The sequence below is a fragment of the Oncorhynchus kisutch genome, linkage group LG24, assembly GCF_002021735.2.
Source record: "Oncorhynchus kisutch isolate 150728-3 linkage group LG24, Okis_V2, whole genome shotgun sequence".
Lineage (NCBI taxonomy): Eukaryota > Metazoa > Chordata > Actinopteri > Salmoniformes > Salmonidae > Oncorhynchus > Oncorhynchus kisutch.
In genome coordinates, this window is record NC_034197.2 from 12,433,961 (window position 1) to 12,459,342 (window position 25,382).

The 25,382-nt window shown below is 42.4% G+C and overlaps 3 protein-coding genes across 17 annotated transcripts in view; 2 read left to right on the plus strand and 1 right to left on the minus strand.

The window, feature by feature from the left end:
• Window positions 1-5,250: 5,250 nt before the first annotated feature.
• Window positions 5,251-13,420, minus strand: LOC109869557 (dnaJ homolog subfamily C member 16). The gene is made up of 15 exons (XM_020459777.2): window positions 13,241-13,420; window positions 12,730-12,918; window positions 12,532-12,598; window positions 12,083-12,407; window positions 11,702-11,886; window positions 11,507-11,611; window positions 11,001-11,159; window positions 10,626-10,756; window positions 10,317-10,500; window positions 9,885-10,067; window positions 9,596-9,672; window positions 9,418-9,498; window positions 9,236-9,325; window positions 8,895-9,065; window positions 5,251-8,687 (listed from the first exon to the last, which is right to left on the minus strand). The coding sequence occupies exons 2-15, from the start codon at window positions 12,906-12,908 to the stop codon at window positions 8,231-8,233; spliced, it is 2,394 nt and encodes a 797-aa protein (XP_020315366.1). The 5' UTR covers window positions 12,909-12,918; window positions 13,241-13,420; the 3' UTR covers window positions 5,251-8,230.
• A 9-nt stretch (window positions 13,421-13,429) lies between these two features.
• On the plus strand, window positions 13,430-20,790 carry casp9 (caspase 9, apoptosis-related cysteine peptidase). The gene is made up of 11 exons (XM_020459793.2): window positions 13,430-13,561; window positions 14,952-15,117; window positions 15,304-15,508; window positions 15,613-15,735; window positions 15,820-15,881; window positions 16,151-16,327; window positions 16,425-16,514; window positions 16,613-16,760; window positions 18,248-18,439; window positions 18,561-18,670; window positions 18,823-20,790. The coding sequence occupies exons 2-11, from the start codon at window positions 14,986-14,988 to the stop codon at window positions 18,946-18,948; spliced, it is 1,365 nt and encodes a 454-aa protein (XP_020315382.1). The 5' UTR covers window positions 13,430-13,561; window positions 14,952-14,985; the 3' UTR covers window positions 18,949-20,790.
• Window positions 20,791-23,002: 2,212 nt separating this feature from the next.
• The window catches only part of LOC109869149 (basement membrane-specific heparan sulfate proteoglycan core protein), a 168,433-nt gene continuing 166,053 nt past the window's right edge, over window positions 23,003-25,382 (plus strand). For 14 of the 15 annotated variants that reach the window (XM_031803527.1, XM_031803515.1, XM_031803519.1 and 11 more), the window contains exon 1: window positions 23,004-23,378. In XM_031803527.1, coding sequence (XP_031659387.1) covers window positions 23,310-23,378 — 69 coding nt within the window. In that variant the 5' untranslated portion in view covers window positions 23,004-23,309. Of the gene's footprint in view, window positions 23,379-25,382 lie in introns of all 15 variants that reach the window. The other variant, XM_031803516.1, reaches the window with a different exon arrangement.

Genomic DNA, 25,382 nt, shown 5'->3' on the forward strand with positions numbered 1-25,382 from the left:
TAACCAGCGGGTATGCTAGCGGTCTCCAGCTAACCGGTCATCAGCTAACCTGTAGTTCGGAAAGCTCTCGCCTGTTCGTACAACGCGACTTTAACCAGAGCACAACGGACCTATTTATTTTTCATCCCCGGATTCCCACCGCAAACGGAACATCTTTCAGCTGGATTTTTCAGCAACTAGCTATCTAGCTAAACCGCAACCTCGGATTACTCCTGGCTAGCGTTTCCACCCACTTAGCTTGAAGCTAGCCCGGCCGTAGCACCTGCGCTACCACCGTAGCATACTCCTGAGCTACAATACCCGGGCCCACGACCGGTCTACCGATGTCATCGCATGAAGAGGAATAAACAGACTCACCCCATCGCGACGTCCCCCAAAGGCTAACTCTCTAGCCCTCGCTATCTCCCTGCTTGCTAATTCGGCCTGCTAACTGCTAGCTTGTCCAGCTCCGGCCCGCTAACTGCTACCTTGTCTAGCCCGGGCCTACAAACTGTTAGCTTGTTAGCACAGCCCTGCTAACCGCCTGAATCGCCGCGTCTCAAACGCTCACCGGACCCATATTTACTTTCTATCTCTTTTGACTTTTAATTTGTTTATACCTTCCGGAAACCTGCCTCACCCAATGTGATACGGAATCGCTATTATTTTTTATTTTATTTTTAGAACACACTCAAGAACCTCCAGAAGCTAACCAGCTAACTAGCTACAAGCTATTTAGTCATTGTTAGTTTTTTTTTTACCTGGATAACACTCGCCAGGCCAGCTTCCCTGCCCCATCCACCGCTGCCCCCTGGACACTGATCTCTTGGCTACATAGCTGATGCACGCTGGACTGTCCATTAATCACGGTACTCCATTCTGCTTGTTTGTTCTATCTGTTGGCCCCGTTGCCTAGTCTACGCCATTTTACCTGCTGTTGTTGTGCTAGCTGATTAGCTGTTGTCTCACCTACTGTTTTAGCTAGCTTTCCCAATTCAACACCTGTGATTACTGTATGCCTCGCTGTATGTCTCTCTCAAATGTCAATATGCCTTGTATACTGTTGTTCAGGTTAGTTATCATTGTTTTAGTTCACAATGGAGCCCCTAGTTCCACTCTTCACGCCCCTGATAACTCCTTTGTCCCACCTCCCACACATGCGGTGACCTCACCCATTACTACCAGCATGTCCAGAGATACAACCTCCCTCATCATCACCCAGTGCCTGGGCTTACCTCCGCTGTACCCGCACCCCACCATACCCCTGTCTGCGCATTATGCCCTGAATATATTCTACCATGCCCAGAAACCTGCTCCTCTTATTCTCTGTCCCCAACGCTCTAGGCGACCAGTTTTGATAGCCTTTAGCCGCACCCTCATACTACTCCTTCTCTGTTCCGCGGGTGATGTGGAGGTAAACCCAGGCCCTGCATGTCCCCAGGCACCCTCATTTGTTGACTTCTGTGATCGAAAAAGCCTTGGTTTCATGCATGTCAACATCAGAAGCCTCCTCCCTAAGTTTGTTTTACTCACTGCTTTAGCACACTCTGCTAACCCTGATGTCCTTGCTGTGTCTGAATCCTGGCTCAGGAAGGCCACCAAAAATTCAGAGATTTCCATACCCAACTATAACATCTTCCGTCAAGATAGAACTGCCAAAGGGGGCGGAGTTGCAGTTTACTGCAGAGATAGCCTGCAAAATAATGTCATACTTTCCAGGTCCATACCCAAACAGTTCGAACTACTAATTTTGAAAATTACTCTCTCCAGAAATAAGTCTCTCACGGTTGCCGCCTGCTACCGACCCCCCTCAGCTCCCAGCTGTGCCCTGGACACCATTTGTGAATTGATCGCCCCCCATCTAGCTTCAGAGTTTGTTCTGTTAGGTGACCTAAACTGGGATATGCTTAACACCTCGCCAGTCCTACAATCTAAGCTAGATGCCCTCAATCTCACACAAATCATCAAGGAACCCACCAGGTACAACCCTAACTCTGTAAACAAGGGCACCCTCATAGACGTCATCCTGACCAACTGGCCCTCCAAATACACCTCCGCTGTCTTCAACCAGGATCTCAGCGATCACTGCCTCATTGCCTGTATCCGCTACGGAGCCGCAGTCAAACGACCACCCCTCATCACTGTCAAACGCTCCCTAAAACACTTCTGTGAGCAGGCCTTTCTAATCGACCTGGCCCGGGTATCCTGGAAGGACATTGACCTCATCCCGTCAGTTGAGGACGCCTGGTCATTCTTCAAAAGTAACTTCCTCACCATTTTAGATAAGCATGCTCCGTTCAAAAAATGCAGAACTAAGAACAGATACAGCCCTTGGTTCACCCCAGACCTGACTGCCCTCGACCAGCACAAAAACATCCTGTGGCGGACTGCAATAGCATCGAATAGTCCCCGTGATATGCAACTGTTCAGGGAAGTCCGGAACCAATACATGCAGTCAGTCAGGAAAGCTAAGGCCAGCTTCTTCAGGCAGAAGTTTGCATCCTGTAGCTCCAACTCCAAAAAGTTCTGGGACACCGTGAAGTCCATGGAGAACAAGAGCACCTCCTCCCAGCTGCCCACTGCACTGAGGCTAGGTAACACGGTCACCACTGATAAATCCATGATTATCGAAAACTTCAATAAGCATTTCTCAACGGCTGGCCATGCCTTCCGCCTGGCTACTTCAACCTCGGCCAACAGCTCCGCCCCCCCCGCAGCTCCTCGCCCAAGCCTCTCCAGGTTCTCCTTTAACCAAATCCAGATAGCAGATGTTCTGAAAGAGCTGCAAAACCTGGACCCGTACAAATCAGCTGGGCTTGACAATCTGGACCCTCTATTTCTGAAACTATCTGCCACCATTGTCGCAACCCCTATTACCAGCCTGTTCAACCTCTCTTTCATATCGTCTGAGATCCCCAAGGATTGGAAAGCTGCCGCAGTCATCCCCCTCTTCAAAGGGGGAGACACCCTGGACCCAAACTGTTACAGACCTATATCCATCCTGCCCTGCCTATCTAAGGTCTTCGAAAGCCAAGTCAACAAACAGGTCACTGACCATCTCGAATCCCACCGCACCTTCTCCGCTGTGCAATCTGGTTTCCGAGCCGGTCATGGGTGCACCTCAGCCACACTCAAGGTACTCAACGATATCATAACCGCCATCGATAAAAGACAGTACTGTGCAGCCGTCTTCATCGACCTTGCCAAGGCTTTCGACTCTGTCAATCACCATATTCTTATCGGCAGACTCAGGAGCCTCGGTTTTTCGGATGACTGCCTTGCCTGGTTCACCAATTACTTTGCAGACAGAGTTCAGTGCGTCAAATCGGAGGGCATGCTGTCTGGTCCTCTGGCAGTCTCTATGGGGGTGCCACAGGGTTCAATTCTCGGGCCGACTCTTTTTCTCTGTGTATATCAATGATGTTGCTCTTGCTGCGGGCGATTCCCTGATCCACCTCTACGCAGACGACACCATTCTATATACCTTCGGCCCGTCTTTGGACACTGTGCTATCTAACATCCAAACAAGCTTCAATGCCATACAACACTCCTTCCGTGGCCTCCAACTGCTCTTAAACGCTAGTAAAACCAAATGCATGCTTTTCAACCGGTCGCTGCCTGCACCCGCATGCCCGACTAGCATCACCACCCTGGATGGTTCCGACCTAGAATATGTGGATGTCTATAAGTACCTAGGTGTCTGGCTAGACTGCAAACTCTCCTTCCAGACTCATATCAAACATCTCCAATCGAAAATCAAATCAAGAGTCGGCTTTCTATTCCGCAACAAAGCCTCCTTCACTCACGCCGCCAAGCTTACCCTAGTAAAACTGACTATCCTACCGATCCTCGACTTCGGCGATGTCATCTACAAAATGGCTTCCAACACTCTACTCAGCAAACTGGATGCAGTCTATCACAGTGCCATCCGTTTCGTCACTAAAGCACCTTATACCACCCACCACTGCGACTTGTATGCTCTAGTCGGCTGGCCCTCGCTACATATTCGTCGCCAGACCCACTGGCTCCAGGTCATCTACAAGTCCATGCTAGGTAAAGCTCCGCCTTATCTCAGCTCACTGGTCACGATGGCAACACCCATCCGTAGCACGCGCTCCAGCAGGTGTATCTCACTGATCATCCCTAAAGCCAACACCTCATTTGGCCGCCTTTCGTTCCAGTACTCTGCTGCCTGTGACTGGAACGAATTGCAAAAATCGCTGAAGTTGGAGACTTTTATCTCCCTCACCAACTTCAAACATCAGCTATCTGAGCAGCTAACCGATCGCTGCAGCTGTACATAGTCTATTGGTAAATAGCCCACCCTTTTTCACCTACCTCATCCCCATACTGTTTTTATTTATTTACTTTTCTGCTCTTTTGCACACCAATATCTCTACCTGTACATGACCATCTGATCATTCATCACTCCAGTGTTAATCTGCAAAATTGTAATTATTTGCCTACCTCCTCATGCCTTTTGCACACATTGTATATAGACTCCCCCTTTGGTTTCTACTGTGTTATTGACTTGTTAATTGTTTACTCCATGTGTAACTCTTTGTCTGCTCACACTGCTATGCTTTATCTTGGCCAGGTCGCAGTTGCAAATGAGAACTTGTTCTCAACTAGCCTACCTGGTTAAATAAAGGTGATATAAATAAAATAAAAAAAATAAAAAGATCAGGGTGTAACAATGTACAGTAGTATAAATATTAAAATTAGCTGTCATGAGAATACAGTATTTAAAGTGTGAAACAGAAAGTGTCCAGTGGTTTACTTTCTCTATAACGGGGTGAATCAGCTTTAATATTGCAAATAGATTGTGGCTTCTATCAACGTAATTGTCTGCCTAATATGTAATCCCCCCATATATTTTTTTATAGATATTATTTTAAATATATTTTACTTTATTATTTTCCCCTTACCCTACCACATCTCCCCTAATTGGAGTAAACTAATGGGCAACAACACTTAGGCTTCTACTTCCAGCTCTGACGCACCTGTGCTGCCTCCATCTGTTGGACGGTAGCAGAGTTAGTCCGTGGCTTGGGGGGGGGCCAATCTGAATTTCTTCAGCCGCCTGAGGTACAAACAACAGTACAATCAAAGGTAAAATAATCACTTGGTGTGACCATATCATGCCAAACAAGGATACTGATAAAGCTGAGAAATACAACTTAATATAATTTGTCTTGGCAACATATGAACGTAAAGCATTTCTTTCACACAGCAAGAGGATATGCACTGTAGCAGAACCTTTGAGACATGTCAAACATCAGATTCATTTATTTAGTCAACATTGTACTTTAGTAATTTTGTAACAAAAACATGTTTATAAATGGAACAAACAACAGTATTGGTGAATGATATGACCACATGATTATAATAAATCCATGTAAAAACAACACATATTTGATGTATTACAGTATGTTAATATATGTACAGATGACGTGGTAGAACATGTACAGCATTTCCAAATCCAACTAAACTATTGTCATGACAACAATATTAGTTTGTTTGTAAATTAATTTGAGTTAAGCACAATAAAGTTTAGTTTTTTATTTCAAAATAGATCAGATAATGTCGCATGAAATGTTGTCCATTCTCCAACACACAGTGCCTTGCAAAAGTATTCCTCCCCCTTGGCGTTTTTCCTATTTTGTTGCATTACAACCTGTAATTTTAATGTATTTATAATTCAATTTCATGTAATGGACATACACAAAATAGTCCAAATTGGTGAAGTAAAAAAATAAAAAAAAGAGAGACTCGTTTCAAAATTTCTAAAAAATAAAAATAAAAAAAGACAAAAAGTGTTGTGTGCATTGGTATTCACCGCCTTTGCGATGAAGCCCCTAAATAAGATCTGGTGCAAACAATTACCTTCAGAAGTCACATAATTAGTTAAATAAAGTCCACCTGTGTGCAATCTAAGTGGCACATGATCTGTCACATGATCTCAGTATATATACACACACCTGTTCTGAAAGGCCCCAGAGTCTGTAACACCACCAAGCAAGCGGCACCATGAAGACCAATGAGCTCTCCAAACAGGTCAGGGACAAAGTTGTGGAGAAGTACAGATCAGGGTTGGGTTATAAAAAAAAAAATGAAACCTTGAACATCCCACGGAGCACCATTAAATCCATTATTAAAAAATGGAAAGAATATGGCACCACAACAAACCTGCCAAGAGAGGGCTGCCCATCAAAACTCACAGACCAGGCAAGGAGGGAATTAATCAGAGAGGCAACAAAGAGACCAAAGATAACCCTGAAGGAGCTGCAAAGCTCCACAACGGAGATTGGAGTATCTGTTCATAGGACCACTTCAAGCCGTACACTCCACAGAGCTGGGTTTACGGAAAACTGGCCAGAAAAAAGCCATTGCTTAAAGAAAAAAAATAAGCATACACATTTAGTGTTCGCCAAAAGGCATGCGGGAGACTCCCCTACATATGGAAGAAGGTACTCTGGTCAGATGAGACTAAAATTGAGCTTTTTGGCCATCAAGGAAAATGTCTGGCGCAAACCCAACACCCCGAGAACACTATCCCCACAGTGAAGCATGGTGGTGGCAGCATCATGCTGTGGGGATGTTTTTCATCGGCAGGGACTGAGAAACTGGTCAGAATTGAAGGAATGATGGATGATGCTAAATACAGGGAAATTCTTGAGGGGAACCTGTTTCAGTCTTCCAGAGATTTGAGACTGGGACGGAGATTCACCTTCCAGTAGGTCAATGACCATAAGCACACTGCTAAAGCAACACTCGAGTGGTTTAACGGGAAAAATGTAAATGTCTTGGAATGGCCTAGTCAAAGCTCAGACCTCAATCCAATTGAGAATTTGTTGTATGACTTAAGATTGCTATACACCAGCGGAACCAATCCAACTTGAAGGAGCTGGAGCAGTTTTGCCTTGAAGAATGGGCAAAAATTCCAGTGGCTAGATGTGCCAAGCTTATAGAGACATACCCCAAAAGACTTGCAGCAAATGGTGCCTCTACAAAGTATTGACTTTGGGGTCTTGTTTGTTTCACAATAAAAAATATTTTGAATCTTCAAAGTGGTAGGCATGTAAATCAAATGACACAAAGCACCCCCCAAAAAAACTATTTTAATTCCAGGTTGTAAGGCAAGAAAATAGGAAAAATGCCAAGGGGGGTGAATATTTTCACAAGCCACTGTACACTATATCATTGCTATGTGAAGCCACTGGCCATGTTCTGTTGTAAAACTAAAAAAGCTCTGACGAAGGCCAAGAGGACGATATGTAAAGCCTAATAAAGAACAGTGACACTAGCAAGAGCAGTGTGCGGGTTTCTCTTGTCTTTCATGTAAAAAATAAAGGGAAATAGACTAATGCAAAAAACTTGGTCATGTAACAAAAAGCTAAAGTATAACGTTAGACTTTTTTTTTTAAATAGCCTATTTCTACATGAATAAGAATGAACATGAAATATTAGCAGCCAAGGATAAATGGAAGGCATTGTAGTTACAGTATATATTGCACAAGAATAAAATATATTTTTTGGGAGTGAGGTCAAAATGGTGAAGAAAATAGATCTAGTAGAGACATGCATCACTATTCACAGTACTGACCAATCACCATTGGGACAGTGAAGCTAGTATCAAAGCACAATCTGATAGATTAGATATTTGAATAATGATGGATGACGGTTCTAAAAAGGCAGGAGTCTACTTATGACCACAGTGATTCAGTTAGCTCATCTAGAGGTTGTAACAGCAGTCGATATTAGAACTAAGTAGCTAACTAATGACAGCATGCAGAGGAAGGGATCCGAAAGGGAACGCAATCTAGGAACTGTTCAACGGTTGTTGCTTTTGAGATCCACCATATTCTGTACCCTCCCTCTTTTACTGAACCTACTTTTCTAAGTACTTCCGTAACAAATAAATATTTCAAGTGCAAAAAAGGCAGCAGAACATGACGGCAGATAAATGTGGTACAGTTGTCGCAATGAGCCAAGCCAACCTCACTATTGAATGTAATTTCTTCAAACCATGTCCTAGTGCAATCACTCAAAACATACAGTAGCCTCTGAACACAGCCATGAGGATACCTCGGCGTCGTCGTGGCTTTTAAACACAGATAGCTTTGGAACGCGTCCATTTAGGCCTGTATCCTGACTTGGGATGTGTGCATGCAATGCATCTCAAACTTCCAAGCATATCTTTTTGGGGATATTTTTTCACAACGTACAGTATAAGTAATTGACACGATTTCTATTTGGGGCCTGTGATCTTGTCCAGGCCCGGCCAGCCAGGAATGTAGTACCGGGGCAGAGTTCCCTCCATAAGCCTCTCCATCCACAGCCCCAGGCGGTCCAGTTTGTGGTGGATCTGCAGTGTGGCGGTGGAGCGGGACCTGGGCGTAGACCTGCGTGGTGGGTGGTCGTCCCTGGACCCGGACCTAGACCTCTTCCCTCCCCCAGTGGCGCCCCCAGGCCCTTCCTCCTCGGAGGACCCGCCTTCCTCCCCAGTGTAGACAGGCTTGAAGAGGCAGAGGTACTTCTTATGGCCGTTGAGTGCCAGCACATAGCCTGTGTAGTCTATCTTGTGGCGGTCACAGTCATCCTCTTCGGTGTCTATCTGCATGGCGTCCTGGGCAAACTCCAACAGTGTTTCCATCCACGCACTGTGCTTGTCCATGTTCAGGAAGGAAAAGTGCAGAGTCAGGCTCCTGTCGTGGCAAGAGGAGAAGACATGATATGTTGGTAACCCTTTAAACATGTATAAGCATTTAGAATGTGAATATAAAAACGGCAGTTGTGTTCACCATACCACTCGCCTATAAATATTCATGTTATAAGCACAAAACATACATCATTCAATGGATGTCTATTTCACCTCAAGCACCAGACCATGTGGGATCATATCCTGCCCTCACCCGGTGAAAGAGTAGACTTCTTTGGCGAACTTGCTGAGTAAGACATTCTTGGTGGCATCAGTGAGCACCAGTACCACGTTCATATGGCCTGGTCTCAGCTTCACCAGGTTACTGGTGTATGTGATGTCTGTCAGCTCCGTCACCTCCACAAAGTTCTTCTTAGGTGGGCGACTATAAAATAAAATAAAAAGCAGAACCACTAAACCAATCATTTTCATTTATTGAAAGCGAAAGGCAAAATATAACCCCAAAAATATGTCAGATAGTTAAACCAAAACATCATATTTTAGTCACAGCTTGAATATTTTCAATATAGCTTAAAATAAAAAATGCTGTCTTGCCTTGAGGTGCTGCTGCTACCCGGTGACCCATTTGCTGCCTTAGTTCCTTCTTTTGCCTTCGGTTTGGATTTGCCATCTTCACTGGAGTCACTGAAACCCCACAAAGCAGAACGGTAAGCCGAAACAGTTTCCCTCAAGGTGATGTGTTTGAGTAGCAGAATCACACTGTTCCTCCATTTTACCTGAAGGCCTGAACCACCACCGTGCCAAACAGGATGAACAAGGCAGAGAATATCAACGACAGGAGGGGCATCATCTCACGCCTGCAGAAACACATGACAGACATTGATTATGTCCTTGCCTCCTGATGTCGTCCGCTCCCAAATACAAACCTACAATTTTGAATAAAAGATAACTTACCAATTATTATGAAGAATATCATCAAGGATTTCAGAAATGTAATCATACGCTGTGTAGATCCATCGAATAAGAAACATCTGGAAAATATATATACATTTACTGCCTATAATTGTACTGTATTATCCATTATATTAAAAACCATTGCAGATTTGGAATGCTATAAAAGAACATTTGATCAAATACCTTATCTCTGGACACAGTACTAATTACTACATCATTACCCTTGCTCTGCCGAGACTTAAGTAGGCCAGCCTTTCTAACGAGGATAATACTGTGGAACACAATTTACAGAGGCAAACTCATTGTTGAGCTCCGGCAGCATGGCGTCGTAGTTGAGGATGGAGGGGTCTTTCTGCAGCCTCTCCAGCTCATCCAACAGACGTTGTTTATCCTCATCAGTACCATTCCAACCGCCCGCCACCTCTTTGTACAGGACCTTCCCTGCTGGGTTACGACGCTCCAAGATGAACACCTGCCGAGCAAGCAAGCACACCCAGGCAGACACACACATCCACATGAGCTTATAGCATTAGGGAAAGGTGATTTCACCTTGTGATACATTATAACAGAGAGAGGATGAGTGGCTGTAGCTCATTATACAGACACTTCGACCATAAGCTCTCAAAAACTGAATTGCAGTCCATATGGCTCTTAAGATGCATCCAAGGAGATCACATTAACAAAGTTAATCTCCACTACAGCGATGTTAGCATACACTTACCTGTGGTGGTGGAGGTGTGCTGTCCTTAGTCTTCAGCAGAATATCACACAGTGATTGTTGCAGTCTTTGGTAGACATAGGCAAACCTCACCACCTCCAGAGTGTTGGTAGAGGCAAATGTGAGGAAGGCCTGGTTTCCTATGGTATAGGACTCCTCATCACCAGTGATCAGTAGAACACAGTACCTAAAAGACAGATGTTTGGGAATATGATGCAAAAGTGAAATCGTGTAACCTGGCTGTTCATAAACGGTATGTTTAGAAATAGACATAGACTTGAGCAAAAAAGGAAATGAAAAGCATCAGCTTACTTCCTGCGTCGGTGGAACTGCTTCACAGGGCAAAGTTCATCAAACAGTTTCTGGTTCACCAGTCGAGGTACGAGGAGAAACTTGTTGTTCGTTATAAATTCATCAATGATTTGTTTCTTCATCCCTTTAGCCTAGAGAACAACGACACATAGGCATCAATTACATGAAATGCCATGTCTCGAATCAGCTTAATTAACAACAAACACCGCATCTCTAAATATAATCAATGATATGTCAGTAATACAGATAATATGTCAGTAATACCTCAGATACTACTCAGGTATTCAAATGCTATTTAATTATTCAATCAAACTGTCTGGTGGGAAAGTAAGAGGATCCACAGTAGTCGAGTCTAGTAAAGCATCTAGTATCCACCTGTATAATGTCTGCAGGCTTGTCTGTACTCTCCTTAAAGACCAGCATGGTGGGGGCGTAGGTGTTGATGTTGAACTGCTTCAGTAGGTTCGCGGTCTCTGACAGGCCCTGGTCCACGTATCCAAACTGAACATAATCCTTATAGGCGAAAGCAGTCAGCTAAAAAATATAAGAGAAAAAAACTCAACTGTAAGCAAGTATTAGAAAGCTGTCGTCAATGGTCTATGGTCCGGAAGGAAGTAAATAATAGTTAGTCAGAACAGCGCTCTCAGTGGTAGTTAAAACTGATGCCAGACTGACTAATCTAGACCAGGGCAACTCCCGTCCTCGGGGGCCTGATTGTTGTCACACTTTTTCCCCCTGGGCCCCAGCTAACACTCCTGACTCCAATAATCATGATCTTCAGTTAAAAATGCAATTAGTTTAAATCAGCTGTGTTTGCTAAGGATGGGGGAGAAGTGTGACACCAATCAGGACCCTGAGGACTGATCTAGACAATGGCTTACCTTGTACAAGAGTGGAACTACAGGCACTTGGTCAAACAGAAGCACGTGCGGCTTGTTCTGCTCATGCCAGCTGTTCAGGAATTGAAAGTCGTTCCTGTCTGTAACCTGAAACAGTTTATTTTTTGTAAACATAATTGCTGAGATGCCAACAATGGTGAGTCAAAAAACTAATCTGCCAAAAACATGTAATTTTACCTTGTCAACCAGTCTCTGAGGGAGCAGGTCCTCCACAAACTGCCTCAGGTGCTCCTTCACCACAGCGTAGTGGAAGAAGGTCACTTTCCCGTTGATGACCCCCAGTATGGATGGGGTGCGGTGAGCACCGAGGTGATTGGCCAGACGTCTCTCATAACCAACGTCCACCACACCAATCCCCACACCTAAGACATAACACAATCAGCCAAACCAAGACTCCGTATGGTTATTTTACCTACTTTAGTTGAATGCACTGATTGTATGTCACTCGGGATAAGAATGTCTGCTAAATGACTAGCATGTAATGTAAAACACTGTCATGTGGCAGGTGAAGTCGCTGAGTCATTTTCATTTGTGTAATGCATTTCATAACTTTCCTACCCAAGGCTTCCAGCTCCAACACAACCTCTTTCCAGACCGGTTCAATGTGGATACAGCTGAAACACCAGTCGGATGTGATTTTGATCAGGTACGGTCTCTTATAGCTGTCAGGCACCACGTCATTCACATACTGGTTGAAGTGCAGAGCGTACTTGCTGTCGGCAAACTCCCGGTTGCCCTTATTGTTGAATGGGAAGTGGAAGAAGGACTCGTCGAAGTAGAAGTGGTCGTGGCGGTGACCATAGTGACCATGACCATACGGCTGGGTGTCATCAGTCTGGCCATACCTGTCATAGTTGGTTCTCTTCTCCTCATTGGATAATATCTTAGAGTTTGGGTAGAAAGCAGACGCATATGGTTACCAGAGGGTGGAGCCTTCCCTTCTGAATATAGTATTTACAGTAAACTGCTGAGGTTTTAATGTTGGCAAATATTGGATACTCTCTTACCTCATAAGATTTGGTAATCTTGATGAACATATCTTCAGCGCCTTCATTTTTGTTTTTGTCCGGATGCCTTACAGAAATAAAGGAACCATGCATCACTGGCCATGTATTTTTGTCAACAGGGTCATTCGTCTTAATGCTAAATATATCCACTGAGTCCTGACACCCAGAAGAGAAAGGGTCAGTTAAAGATCTTCTTACCATTCCCTAACTAGGCGCTTGTACACTTTCTTGATTTCAGCTTGACTTGCACTTTTGGTCACTCCAAGAATCTTGTATGGGTCTACTTCATTGGCTGTCTCCATTGAGCCACCCAGAAGATGCAGACAGACAACCACTATACCAGGAAATGTCAAAAACATCCTTGTTCTTCTTGCCATCTGTTTTTGTCTGGAAAGCACCAACAAAGACAGTCAGATAGTACATATCTGCCTGATGGGATGTCTAGCTAAGGTTGGGCAAATGAGTCTGTATCGGTAAAAGGAAGATTTGAATGCCAATGGGAAACCTTTGAAATATACACAGACTAAAATAACCACCTAAACACAGCATTTAGCAGGCAATGGCATTATAATTGCCACATGTGAAGATTTAAAACAGAACACATGCATTACATTGCCATTGACTTGAATCACCACATTGCTATGCCATCAATTTATAACAGAGAGCTCGATAGCTATCCAGGCTAGCTTGTTGAAAAACATACACGCACCTCAAGAATCTGGTTGGATCAAATGTTCTTCTGTCACATTCATCTAAAATGTCTCTGTCACTGCTTTTCTACGAATGAAAAGCATGGAAAAGGTGTAATTTGAAGCATCATCCGAGCTCTCTAACGTTATCTCTCCTCCGTAAATGATAACCTGCTGGGACTGCATCCAGTGTGAAGGAGGGACCAGCTACACCCCAGAAGCATTGTGGGAATTGGAGTCTATTGCAATCCATCAATCACGAAGATGTGCGATGTAAACAAGGAAGTCGGTGGTGAAATAGAAAGGGACATTTAAGTCTGTGAGGAGATCACACGGAGCTGGTAAATATATATTTATCACCACTGTTTGTCATTATATGCAGTGTGTTATTTGTATTCTAATTTACAACTGTATACTAGATGTATACAGATAAATATGTATACATATACTGTATTGTAAAACTCAGCTCAAGACTTCCGTGTAACATTACTTTAGCCCTGGTCAATGTCGTTTCATTATGTAGCTAGCTAACGTTAGCCTGTTTGCGAATGGTACAGAACGTTTAAATTGACTTTTCTAATGAGTTTAATTGAGTAACAACTGCTAAAAATGTGCTCAAAGTATGTGTTGGACCCATTAATGTGTATATAATCATAACATGATTATGATACCAATTTAAATGGTTATGGAAAGGCAGGTACTAACTAGTCCAATAATGGACTAAAGGACTTAACGTTATTCCTTAGTCCAAGGACCTTACATGTTCAGTTTAGAGGCGAATTGGCACTAACAACCAAAACAGCCAAATACTCAATCTAAACATGAATCGATTCTCAATTGCGGGTACTGTTCAAGAAACATAAAACGCTTTACTTTCAAATCACATTAAAATATATCATTTCACAAATGCAAAATATAAACTTACTAGCACACTCACACTCACACTGTATAAACTGGTTTAAACACAGTTTTTTTCAGTGACAACATTGTGGTGAACGTCTTCCATTTACACATAGGTGTTTGGAGACTCGATAGCTATTGGCACAGGTATGCCTCTGTCTTCCGTCTGTTTTCCATGAACAAGCGCTGTAACATGGAAATATGGCCATGTAGGAACCAGAACCCTAGAAAGCTTAAAAAATATACATATTCTTTATTTAAAAAAAAAGATGTTTCCAAAACCATCCTGCAAGGGATGCATTTTAACATTCAGAACGAGCGTTGGGGCTCTTAACAAAACGACTTTGGCAAGAAGATACTCTCGTCAATAGGCGATAAAGATAGTTAGCGAATGTGAATGTCTTAGCCAGGTACATTTTCACAATTTTTCGCGAAGCAGCCAGTTCGAATCCTGGGTCTGCCGGGGAATAAATAAGTGAGAAGTGAGTTTGCACCCGCATTATAGAAATCCTAGATCCCATCTCCTGCCATTGTGCCCTTAAGCAAGGCCGTTAACCCCCACAACTGATCCACGGGCCCCACAGTATGGCTACCCTCTGCTCTAACCTCTCCAACTTATGTTTGTGTGTCTTTCGGAAGGGTTGGGATAACGCGGAAGTCGAATTTCCTTCAAACAGGCAAACAGCCTGTTTGCTGTTTGTATTGCTCATTAATATTTCGTAGTACTGGGATTGTCTTTGTACTACCATGTAAATACATATATTTTTAGGAACACTTATGGAAATGGCACTGGTTTGGTCATTTCTCTTCTCTGCCACATAATCATTGCAGAGTTCCTGTTTCATGCCTGATATAAGCCTACAGAATGGAGGAGCGACACAAAAGGATTCTCCAACGCAATAGGGTCAATCTCGTGAGCGAGCTGAACCCATCAGATATGTATGATGGACTTCTGTCAAAAGGAATCTTTACTCAAGACATGATCGACGAGATAAAGGTAAGGTGTGACGCTATTCTTCTTGACTATTATTGTCTGTCTTGCAGGAATCCCAGGAATAGACATCATTATGATTAGGCTATCCTCATTTCCATGCTTTTGCACACAGCGAAGTCTGGAATTCTAACCAAGTATCATATGCTACTTTCAGTTCTCACAAGCCCATGCCTTGTTCCTCAATTTCAGAGATCAGGAACCAGACGAGACCAAGCCAGACAGCTGGTTCGAGACCTGGAGACTCGTGGGAGTCGGGCCTTCCCAGCTTTAATAGAGTGCCTTCGTGAGAAAGGGCAGCATAGCCTGCCGGATCTCCTGTTGGCGGGGGAACCACAGAGCCAGCCTCTACCTCTGCCTGTCCATGTCCGGCCAGTCGTTAGGCCTTTGCCAGTTTGTAAGTATGCCTATGTGGTTAAATATCATCTGTGATTCATTGCAATGTCAGTCCATACTACTGAAATGTTCATATTTGCTTTGGATTTCGCTCTATTTTGACAGACACTGTGGACACTGTGGTAACCCCTGTCTATCCAAGTCAACCAGTTAGACCTTTGCCTATAACACCTGTTTATCCAAGTCAACCAGTTAGGCCTTTGCCTACGCCTACCACTCCCAGTTTATGTAAGTGATCACAACAATTTTCTGTACGTACTTTGACATATGTCTCTGAATATTCAAGTATAAAAGTGGTGATGTTTATTACAGCCCCTGAAAGGGAGTTTGGAAAACCCAGGGCAACAGGAAGAGTTAGACGTGACAGTATTCAGGTAAGTTATCTTGCCTTTTGGCTCTATGTACTATAGGCTAAATGTAGCATTCGTTCCCCATTGTGGTTTTCGACAGTACTCTCCAGCGGAGTTGTTGTATTTCAGTTCTGTTGAATTTAACTTCACATATTATGCTATATAAATCCACATACTGTATCTTGCCTCGTCAAGATTACAACAAGTCTAAATTTGAGTCTAACCAGTTCCCTAATTTTATAGTTTGGATATACTGTGGAATCAATGCTTGCTTTTCTTTCATGTTCTCTCAGAGTTATAAGATGGATGCCAGCCCCTGTGGACACTGCCTGATCATAAACAATGTCGATTTTGAGCCTCAGTCAGAGCTGAATAACCGCACAGGGTCCAACATAGACTGCGACAAACTGGAGAAAAGATTTCAATCCCTTAACTTTATTGTCCTTGTCAAGAGAAACCTGAAACAGAAGGTGAGTATTTCCTCAGCTACCCTCCTTTATATCTATTCATGTTTAACTTAGATACTGGCCTAATGATCTAATGCTTACAGTAATAACTATATTTCAGCAAATAAGGCAGGAGCTATCAGCTTTGTCCAAGAAGGATCATTCACAATGTGATTGTTGTGTGGTGATCATGCTATCACATGGGACGGAGGTAAGAGACTCCTTCTATCCTTTTACAAATGCATAGAAAGTAGAAAGGTTTGTCTTTCTGGAGATGAATAATGTTATTTCATTGCATATTTTTTTTAGGTAAGTCACAATCGCTTCCCTGGTGCAGTGCATGGAGTGGACGGGCCCAATGTCCCAGTTCAGCTCATCACAAACTACCTCAATGGTCAGAACTGCCCATCCCTACAGGGCAAGCCCAAGCTCTTCTTCATCCAGGCCTGTGGGGGAGGTAAGACAACTTCGCTGTAGGAGTTTCTTATGCTTAGTGATCCCTTAGTACTGCTTATGCAGCACTGTAACAATAGTGTTATAAATGTGTTGTAATACTAGTCTGTACACTGGGTTTCATCTCCAACAGTGGAGGAAATATTTTGGGGAAATCAGTCTCTCCCTGTCAGTCACCACCCCGGTATCACGTTCGAGAAACCTAGAACTGCTGGAGTCCAGGCTAGGATACTAATATGTACAGTACCAGTCAAGTTTGGACATGCCTGCTCATTCAAGGGTTTTTCTTTATTTGTACTATTTTCTACATCGTAAAGACATCAAAACTATGAAATAACACATATGGAATCATGTAGTAACTAAAAAGTGTTAAATAAATCTAAATATATTTTATATTTGAGATTCTTCAAAGTAGCCACCCTTTGCCTTGATGAGAGCTTTGCACACTTAACATTTTGACATTCTCTCAACCACTTTTGACATTCTCTCAACCAGCTTCACATGAAATGCTTTTCCAACAGTCTTGAAGGAGTTCCCACATATGCTGAGCACTTGTTGGATGCTTTTCCTTCAATCTGTGGTCCAACTCATCCCAAACCATCTCAGTTGGGTTGAGGTCGGGTGATTGTGGAGGCCAGGTCATCTGACGCAGCACTCAATCACTCTCCTTCTTGGTCAAATAGCCCTTACACTGACAGTGTCTCCAACAAATCACCCCCACACCACCTCCTCCATGCTTAAAGGTGCAAACCACACATGCAGAGATCATCCGTTCACCTACTCTGCATCTCACAAAGACCTTATAAACGTATCCTCTGCAGCAGAGTTAACTCTGGGTCTTCCTTTCCTGTCCTCATGAGAGCCAGTTTCGTCATAGTGCTTGATGGTTTTGGGACTGCACTTGAAGAAACGTTGAAAGTTCTTGAAATTTTCCTGGATTGACTGACCTTCATGTCATTTCTCTTTGCTTATTTGAGCTGTACTTGCCATAATATGGACTTGGTCTTTTACCAAATAGGGCTATTTTCTGTTGGCTCAAACTGATTGGCTCAAAGCCATCAAAAAGGAAAGAAATTCCACAAATTAACTTTAAAAACTCACACCTGTTATTTGAAATGTATTCCAGGTGACTACCTCATGAAGCTGGTTGAGAGATTGCCAAGAGTGTAAAGATGTCCTCAAGGGAAAGGGTGGCTATTTGAAGAATCTCAAATGTAAAATATATTTTGATTTGTTTAACACTTTTTTTTGTTGGTTACTACATGATTCCATATGTGGTATTTCATAGTTTTGATGTCTTCACTATTATTGTACAATGTAGAAAATAGTAGTATTTCTACAATGTAGAAAATTGTAGAAATAAAGAAAAACTCTGGAAGGGGTAGCTGTGTCAACTTTGGACTGGTACTGTAGATGGGATGTTACTATGTCTATTATGTTCATGATCTATATCTCTAATAAAGATAATACATATGCATTGGGGTCTGGCAGGTGAGAGAGACACAGGCTTTGAGGTGACTCCTGACGAGGATAGGCCTTGTATTGGAGGAACAGATGACCAGACGGACGCCATGCCCATGTCCTCCAGCAGTGACTCTCTGAGCACTCCGTCTGATGAGCCAGACGCTAGGGCCACACTGCCCACACCTAGTGACATACTGGTGTCCTACTCCACCTTCCCAGGTGTGTGTGTGTGTGTGGGGGGGCTCTCAAATACATGACTTATTTGTGGTGATAAATCGCAAGAAAGTGTCATTCCTATGCCTGTCGCCCTGATGGCTGTTTGTCTGTGTGACTTGAACAGGTTACGTCTCCTGGAGAGATACACAAGCTGGCTCCTGGTATGTAGAAACACTGGATAACGTCTTAGAAGACAATGCTGCTGATAATGACCTGGTCACCATGTTAATGATGGTGAGTTTGTTGCTTTTAATATTGTAAAGAAAAAATGACAATACAGTTCATTTATAGTTTAAAAAAATGGTGTTATAAAGCTGTATTTTTGATTTTGAACAGCAGTAAGGATATTCTCTTATGAAGCTATTAATGTTTTTGTTTCTGGTCAGGTAAACCATGAAGTTTCACAAAACTCAGCCAAAGGCGTCTACAAACAGATGCCTGGTTCCTTTAACTTTCTACGCAAACTTCTCTACTTTCAAGTCCTGCCCTGCCAGAGACCAATCCAGGCATGACGGCACTCTCAGGAAACATTTGTCTCTTCATGTGCCATTAATAAAAATATCCTCTACCAATGTTTATCTGGATATGTGAACAAAAGGACCAAGATTGGAATTGTATGTTTGTTCCTTTAAAATCTTCTTTCTTTTCTTGTTTTTACACTAAATTTTTGCTCGTACAAGATTGCAACATCTTTGTGACAATCAAAAACATTGTAATCAGTAAAAAACTATGTTTTTCCTTGAAGTGCTCTGCAAAAAATGAATCGGTACTGCACCCTCTATAACCACTGTGGTTATTATTTGACCCTGCTGGTCATCTAGGAACATTTGAACAACGATTTGGCCTTAATGGCCATGTACTCTAAATAATCTCCATCTGGTGCAGCCAGAAGAGGCCTGGCCTACCCCGCAGAGGCTGGTTCCTCTCTAGGTTTCTTCCTATGTTCCTGCCTTTCTAGGAAGTTTTTCCTAGCCACCGTGCTTCTGAATTTCTTGCTGTTTGGGGTTTTAGGCTGGGGTTCTGTATAACCACTTTCTGCTGATATAAAAAGGGCTTTATAAATACATTTGATTTGACGACCTTTACTGTTAGCCAGAACATCTAATGTTTATAATATGTTGTTTTCATCTTGAATGATTTAGTTTTAGGTGAATGGGTGTTCAGTAAATGGGTATTAATGCACTATAGCTGAATGTTGTGATGTCCAAATGTAATTGTGTAATGCTCTGTTCTGGTTGTCTTTCTATGCAGTTTTGTATTTATTTGAAGGTTACCGTTGCATTCACTCAATTTAATGAGAGACTGTAGAGTTGACTGACTCACTATGTCTGTAGCCTTAGTCAATTGTCATTTTTAGCTCAGTTGTCCATTGCCCGAATCTAATGATGCAAACGCTAGAATCTATCATTGGAGTATCTCTCCTGGAAGCCATGCACATTTGGCTGCACTAGAGGAGAGAGCTTCTTGGGGAAAGAATTCACACCTAGATATAAATATAGTACTGCTTATGTCTCTATTACATTTGAATACTTCACACAGTAGAAGTTGAAGGATGTAAAGGTAAGTGTCCAATAGATGGAGTCTGTGAGTCAGATGTTGAGGATTTGGTCTGTACATACCGTACACAGACCAAATCCTCAACGTCTGACTCTATGACGCCAAACAGTGTTTCCCGAACTGGTCCACAATACATAAAAATCCATCTAATGGTGGATGATTTTCATTTATATTCCAAATCACACCATTGTGGATTCAGAGTCCTGCAACACAAATAATCCTTTGTGATTCTTGAATCCAAGAGAATAATAATATATTTATTTTATATATCGCTTTTCGATACAAACAATCTCATAGTCTCTTTTTTTTTTTTAACACGCAACAACAGATGGCAGATTATTGGGTGTTTGTCTTCCGCAGTTTAAGATGATAAGACATCGAGGCAGGTTGGAAACGCGGTTGCTTGAGGCGGGGGAGCATAGATAGTAGGCCTACAGACAGGAGAAATGTCAGTCAGGCCACAAGAGCTCTTCATCAGGCACATTGACGTCTACGATGTTCAGCTCATCTCTAGGTAGGCTGGATCGTCAAGTCCCCAAAGTGTATCACCCACCTGGGTGACGCTTCGGCGACTATAAAAGGGACAGAAAAGACCACCACACCTTGGTAGTATCCAGGAACAGTCCTTTCATGTTTTATTAGTGATATGTACAGGATACACATGGTATACACTGTACAATCAAATGCTTACTTGCAGGTTCCTTCTTGACAATGAACCAACAAGAAATAATAAAAGACTGCCTTTGACATAAAGTCAAAGGCAGTAGAATATAATAAACATTTCAACATAAGCATAATACAGGAAGGCATACTGTGTGGTCCAATATGTACACATGCTTTGGGGAAGGGGTGGATTGGGGTGTTTAAATTGTGCATTATTAGCTATAGTAAATACACATCTGGTAGCAGCAAGCCTGAGTGAGTGAGTGCATGTGTGCTAAGGTATGGAGAATCAGAGCAGGTGGTCAGTCCAGTTCAAGTGTTCAGCAGTCTGATGGCTAGTAGGTAGAAACTGTCTCTGAGCCTGTTGGTATCAGTCCTCATGCTCCGATACCGTCTGCCCGACGGTAAGGGAGTGAACAGCTTGTGGCTGGGGTTTGAGGGGTCCTTGATGATGCTGTCCTCAGGCACCATTTCGAGTAGATGTCCTGGATGGGTGGGAGCACAGTCCGTCTTCATCACCCGCTGGAGGGCCTTGTGGTTGTGGACGCTGAGGAACTTTAGGCAAAGGGTGGCTACTTTGAAGAATCTTAAATATAACATATATTTAGATTTGTTCATCACTTTGTTTTGGTTACTACATGATTCCATATGTGTTATTTCATAGTTTTGATGTCTTCACTATTATTGTACAATGTAGAAAATATTAAAGAAAAGAAAAACCCTTGAATTAGAAGGTGTGTCCAAATTTTTGACTGATGCTGTAGGCGTTACTCTTGTCCAGATGTCATGCCATGTGAATAGCGATGGAAATGGCATGTTCTGCGGATCTGTTGGAGCGGTAGGAAAATTGGAGTGGGTCCAGTGTGCCTCGCATGCACTACGGACGAGCCTGTAGTCTCTCATCCTGCACACCGCTTTCATCGTCCTAGGAACTGGGGCAGGTGAAAAGCCAAGGAAGAGCAGAGGAGCCAGCTCTAACCCTGGGGCCGATCACAATTTACAGTATGTGTTTTTGTGTTCATATAACGGTGGCGTGCCATGCAACTTTGGCACCTGAATTCCATGTAACTTTGTTTCCACATTGCACTGTGTAATGCATATACATTACATGCAGGTATAATGTAATTATAGTGTAGTTACATCGTATGACACCGTACTTACACTGTACCATGCATGCCTATGTAACTACAAATATCTCTTCTGTTAATCAGTGTTGTTGCAGCCTTTGAGGAGTGGAAACATAGTGGAACAAGCTGCAGCTGAAATGCCAGGGTTAAACTCTTAATTGACAGCAGCTGCTCGGTGTGATCTCTTGAGATGGAGGCGTTCTTTGTACCAATTATGGATATGAATGAACACAAACATAAATCCACTGTCAGTAAATGCTCTCTCTGTAGGTGTTCAGGGGATGGAGCATGGGGTTGAAAATAGCCAGACCTGGCCTACGTGCTTCAGGCCTAAAGGTTAGTAGGCTTAATAGTTCATCTGTAGGCTCGAACTGTTAGACCAAGTCTCTTTTTGTTTGCAATGGAGTCCAGTTGCACCATTTTTTCAGTTATTATTAAATTGTTACTCTAGGCTTACACTATTATCATTTTTAGAAAAGTACTTGCTCAATTATGGTTTTGTGTGCTGATTTCATGAAGAATAGTATGTTTGTAATGTACTATTAATCACATAAATGATCTGATATGCAGTGGAGAAACGTCATCAAGCCTTCATGATTGGCCCACAAGGGCAATTGATTCAAGGGCAACTGATTTAAGATCAACAGAGGGCGCCGATGTGCAGACTTCACCAGCGTCAAGGTAGGCCTAAACCAATGGTGCAAACTTTCCACATAGGCCTACAGGCTACAGTAATTTCAACTGGAATAGTTCATGCTTTAAAGGTAAAGTGATCCACATCGTGTAGTATCAAAACATAGCTCTCTCCTCAAACCACTTTTGGTTTGGATTGTGGTTATGCATGACAAAAGCAAGCCACACGTCTTTGGTGGGCATGAGAGTAGATCTAAAATACATGCCAAGAGGGCATCATTGTGTGACCAGTCAAGTGATTAGGAAAAAGTACAACATTTGCATCCGAGTGGATTTTAAATTGGTGAGTCATTTAACGTAATTATGAATAAGTATTCATCTATACATTAAATCCAATTTATGATCCAATTCAATTTGTTCTTTTAACTTTATAACACATTTTGAACCAATGTGTTTAAAAAAAAATTGTAACGCTAAATATGTCCTATGTGGCGTCTCCTCACGGAGTGATTAAGACTGCCTATCAGCAGCACTCCCTGAATTCCATTCCGCCTTTTATGCAGGGAAGTGGCTCGTGTGTCTCAATAGCGTCAGACTTCCCAGTGACTCACTGACTTGCGCTCGCATTTACAAGTCGAAGTTTTGAGTGCAAAAGACAGTGGGTCCGAAGTGACGCAAACCGATCTATCTATTTCACGGCACTTTTGATAAATATTTTTGTTCTGTTTCCATAACAAAACGCACAAAGGGATAATTCTCTGTTGATGAAGTCCCACCGCGTGTGGGACGTAGAAAGTGTTGAGGCGCACCTTTAGATTACTTCAGTGGCCAGAAGTGAAAGACATTGATTTTCCTTTCCCCAGCATTTGCAGCCTGTGCTGGGTTGGTGGAACATGGGCACGCGGATCCACAAGGTCTCTGGACTTATCGTCTCGTTGATATTTACCTGTCATCTAGTGAATGTAAGTTATTTTTTGCATACTTTTATTTTGAAGTTTCATTTATTTCTGGTGAACCAGCTTTTGTAGATCATCTGCTCCTAGTGCTCACACCGTTGCACGCACAGCAACCTTATTTATTTCCCAAAGAAAAGAAACGTAGTTAATTATTTTCAAAACGTTATTACAAGATATGAAACGTATTGGCTGTTTGTTACTTGAGTGTTTCAGTTCATGTGTTGTTACATATACCATAGTTGAACATATATAATTCCCCACACACTAATTATACTTTTCATAAAGATGCCTTTAAAAGTAACGTGACAAACTAGAATCTCTAGTGGAATAGAGTTGATCTAATTCTGTCCATAGAAACAGTCTATTCATAGTCTATCTGGCGTCTACATGCTTTAAACTTTCTCAAACTTATATCTGAATCACACTCACTTCACTTGAAACACTTCAGGAAAATTAGCTAAATTTGACCACATTTCCATTATTTGCAAAATGATGCAATGGTAGCTAATTTAACTCACTTGGTACCCAGAAGGAACTGATTATTACGTTTATTCAGTTATAGGTGGTAGCTGCAGACAATAAAGGTAACCTAGGGCTACATAAAATAATGATGGACGGGTAGTGAAATAAACTGGTCAGCGTCTAGAATTGGTTGCTTATTAGTGACTGTGCAATAAAATCAACGGTAACAGCTTTTTTTCATTGGGGAAAATACTGGTGTCTATAACATATCTTCATTGTGTCAATATACTTTGATCATGCCACTTGTTCTTGTATAAATATTCATCCGTGTACTTTTCAACTTGATACAGTCCTTGTGCTAGTGACATAATGTTTTCAATTCATTCAAAATGGTCTGTGAATACCTCTTCAGACAGAGCTTCACAGTCCTTGGATCATAAGGATCATGTATAAGATGTAGCCTGGCCCTGCATTCAAGTGATGTGCATTGTAGGAGTTGCCACTTTATCAAACATTATGAGAATAATTACTAGACTATACCCGAGATCATGTCTGGTTTCTCGCCTATTTGTTCTCTAACAGAACAATCTGTCACGGTCTGTCTGCCTGTCTGTCTGCTACTACTCTGTTTTTAATTTGATCAAAAGTTAAGCCTTTTCAGAAGAGCCCACTGTAGTTCCTGTGGTTTACATGACGATAATGGAAAGTGTTGTTGTTGTCATGTCCAATTGGCTGAAGTATGTGGGTTTTTCTGTTTCGGGTGCATTTTCAAGCATATCATCAATCGCTATCGAAGATCAACTTATTTTGTTTTTTTTCATTTGGCAGGAATCTTATACAGGTTGACTCAACTTCTTGTTGGTAATGGCAGATGGCTCCGATAGTTTTACAAGTAACCTCGGTGACAATAGCAGCATAATTGAATTATCTGGGACAAGGAGCAGTATCTGTTTCCAGCGTTTTGACCCTGCACTGTGACAGGCTTGACACTTGATTCAATTAAGCATATGTACTGATGTTAGCATAGGGCCCCCTTCACTCATCTGGAATGTGAGGGCCAGTTCTAGCAATCAACTCAAACAATCAATAGCTAGGTTTCCATCAAATTGGCTTCAGATTTTCATGTGAATATTCTAAAATCGGCATAAAAACGATACGCGCATTTTCCCACGAGAGACGTGCTCCCATCAAATGGACTTGTTGCAGATAAAAGACTGTGCTTGATGTCATAATATTTTACATTCCCATGTACCAAATAAAAAAAATAAGTTAAATGGGTTTCCATTGCATTTTCAACTCTACTGATGGTTTCTCACAAAAAAATGTTGCTTTATATAGTGAGTGTGCCCACAATGGTATTGGCATGTGCGCTCTAGTCAACTGCTCGCAGATACAGTGCAGGTATAGCCCACATACATGATGAGATTATTATGGACAAAAGCCAAGCATCAACGATCATGTCACCAGAATAAGACCGTTGATATTTTCTGTTAAGGATCCTCAAGATCATCAACTTTCACTTTCACAACCCTGTGAAGTTCATCATCA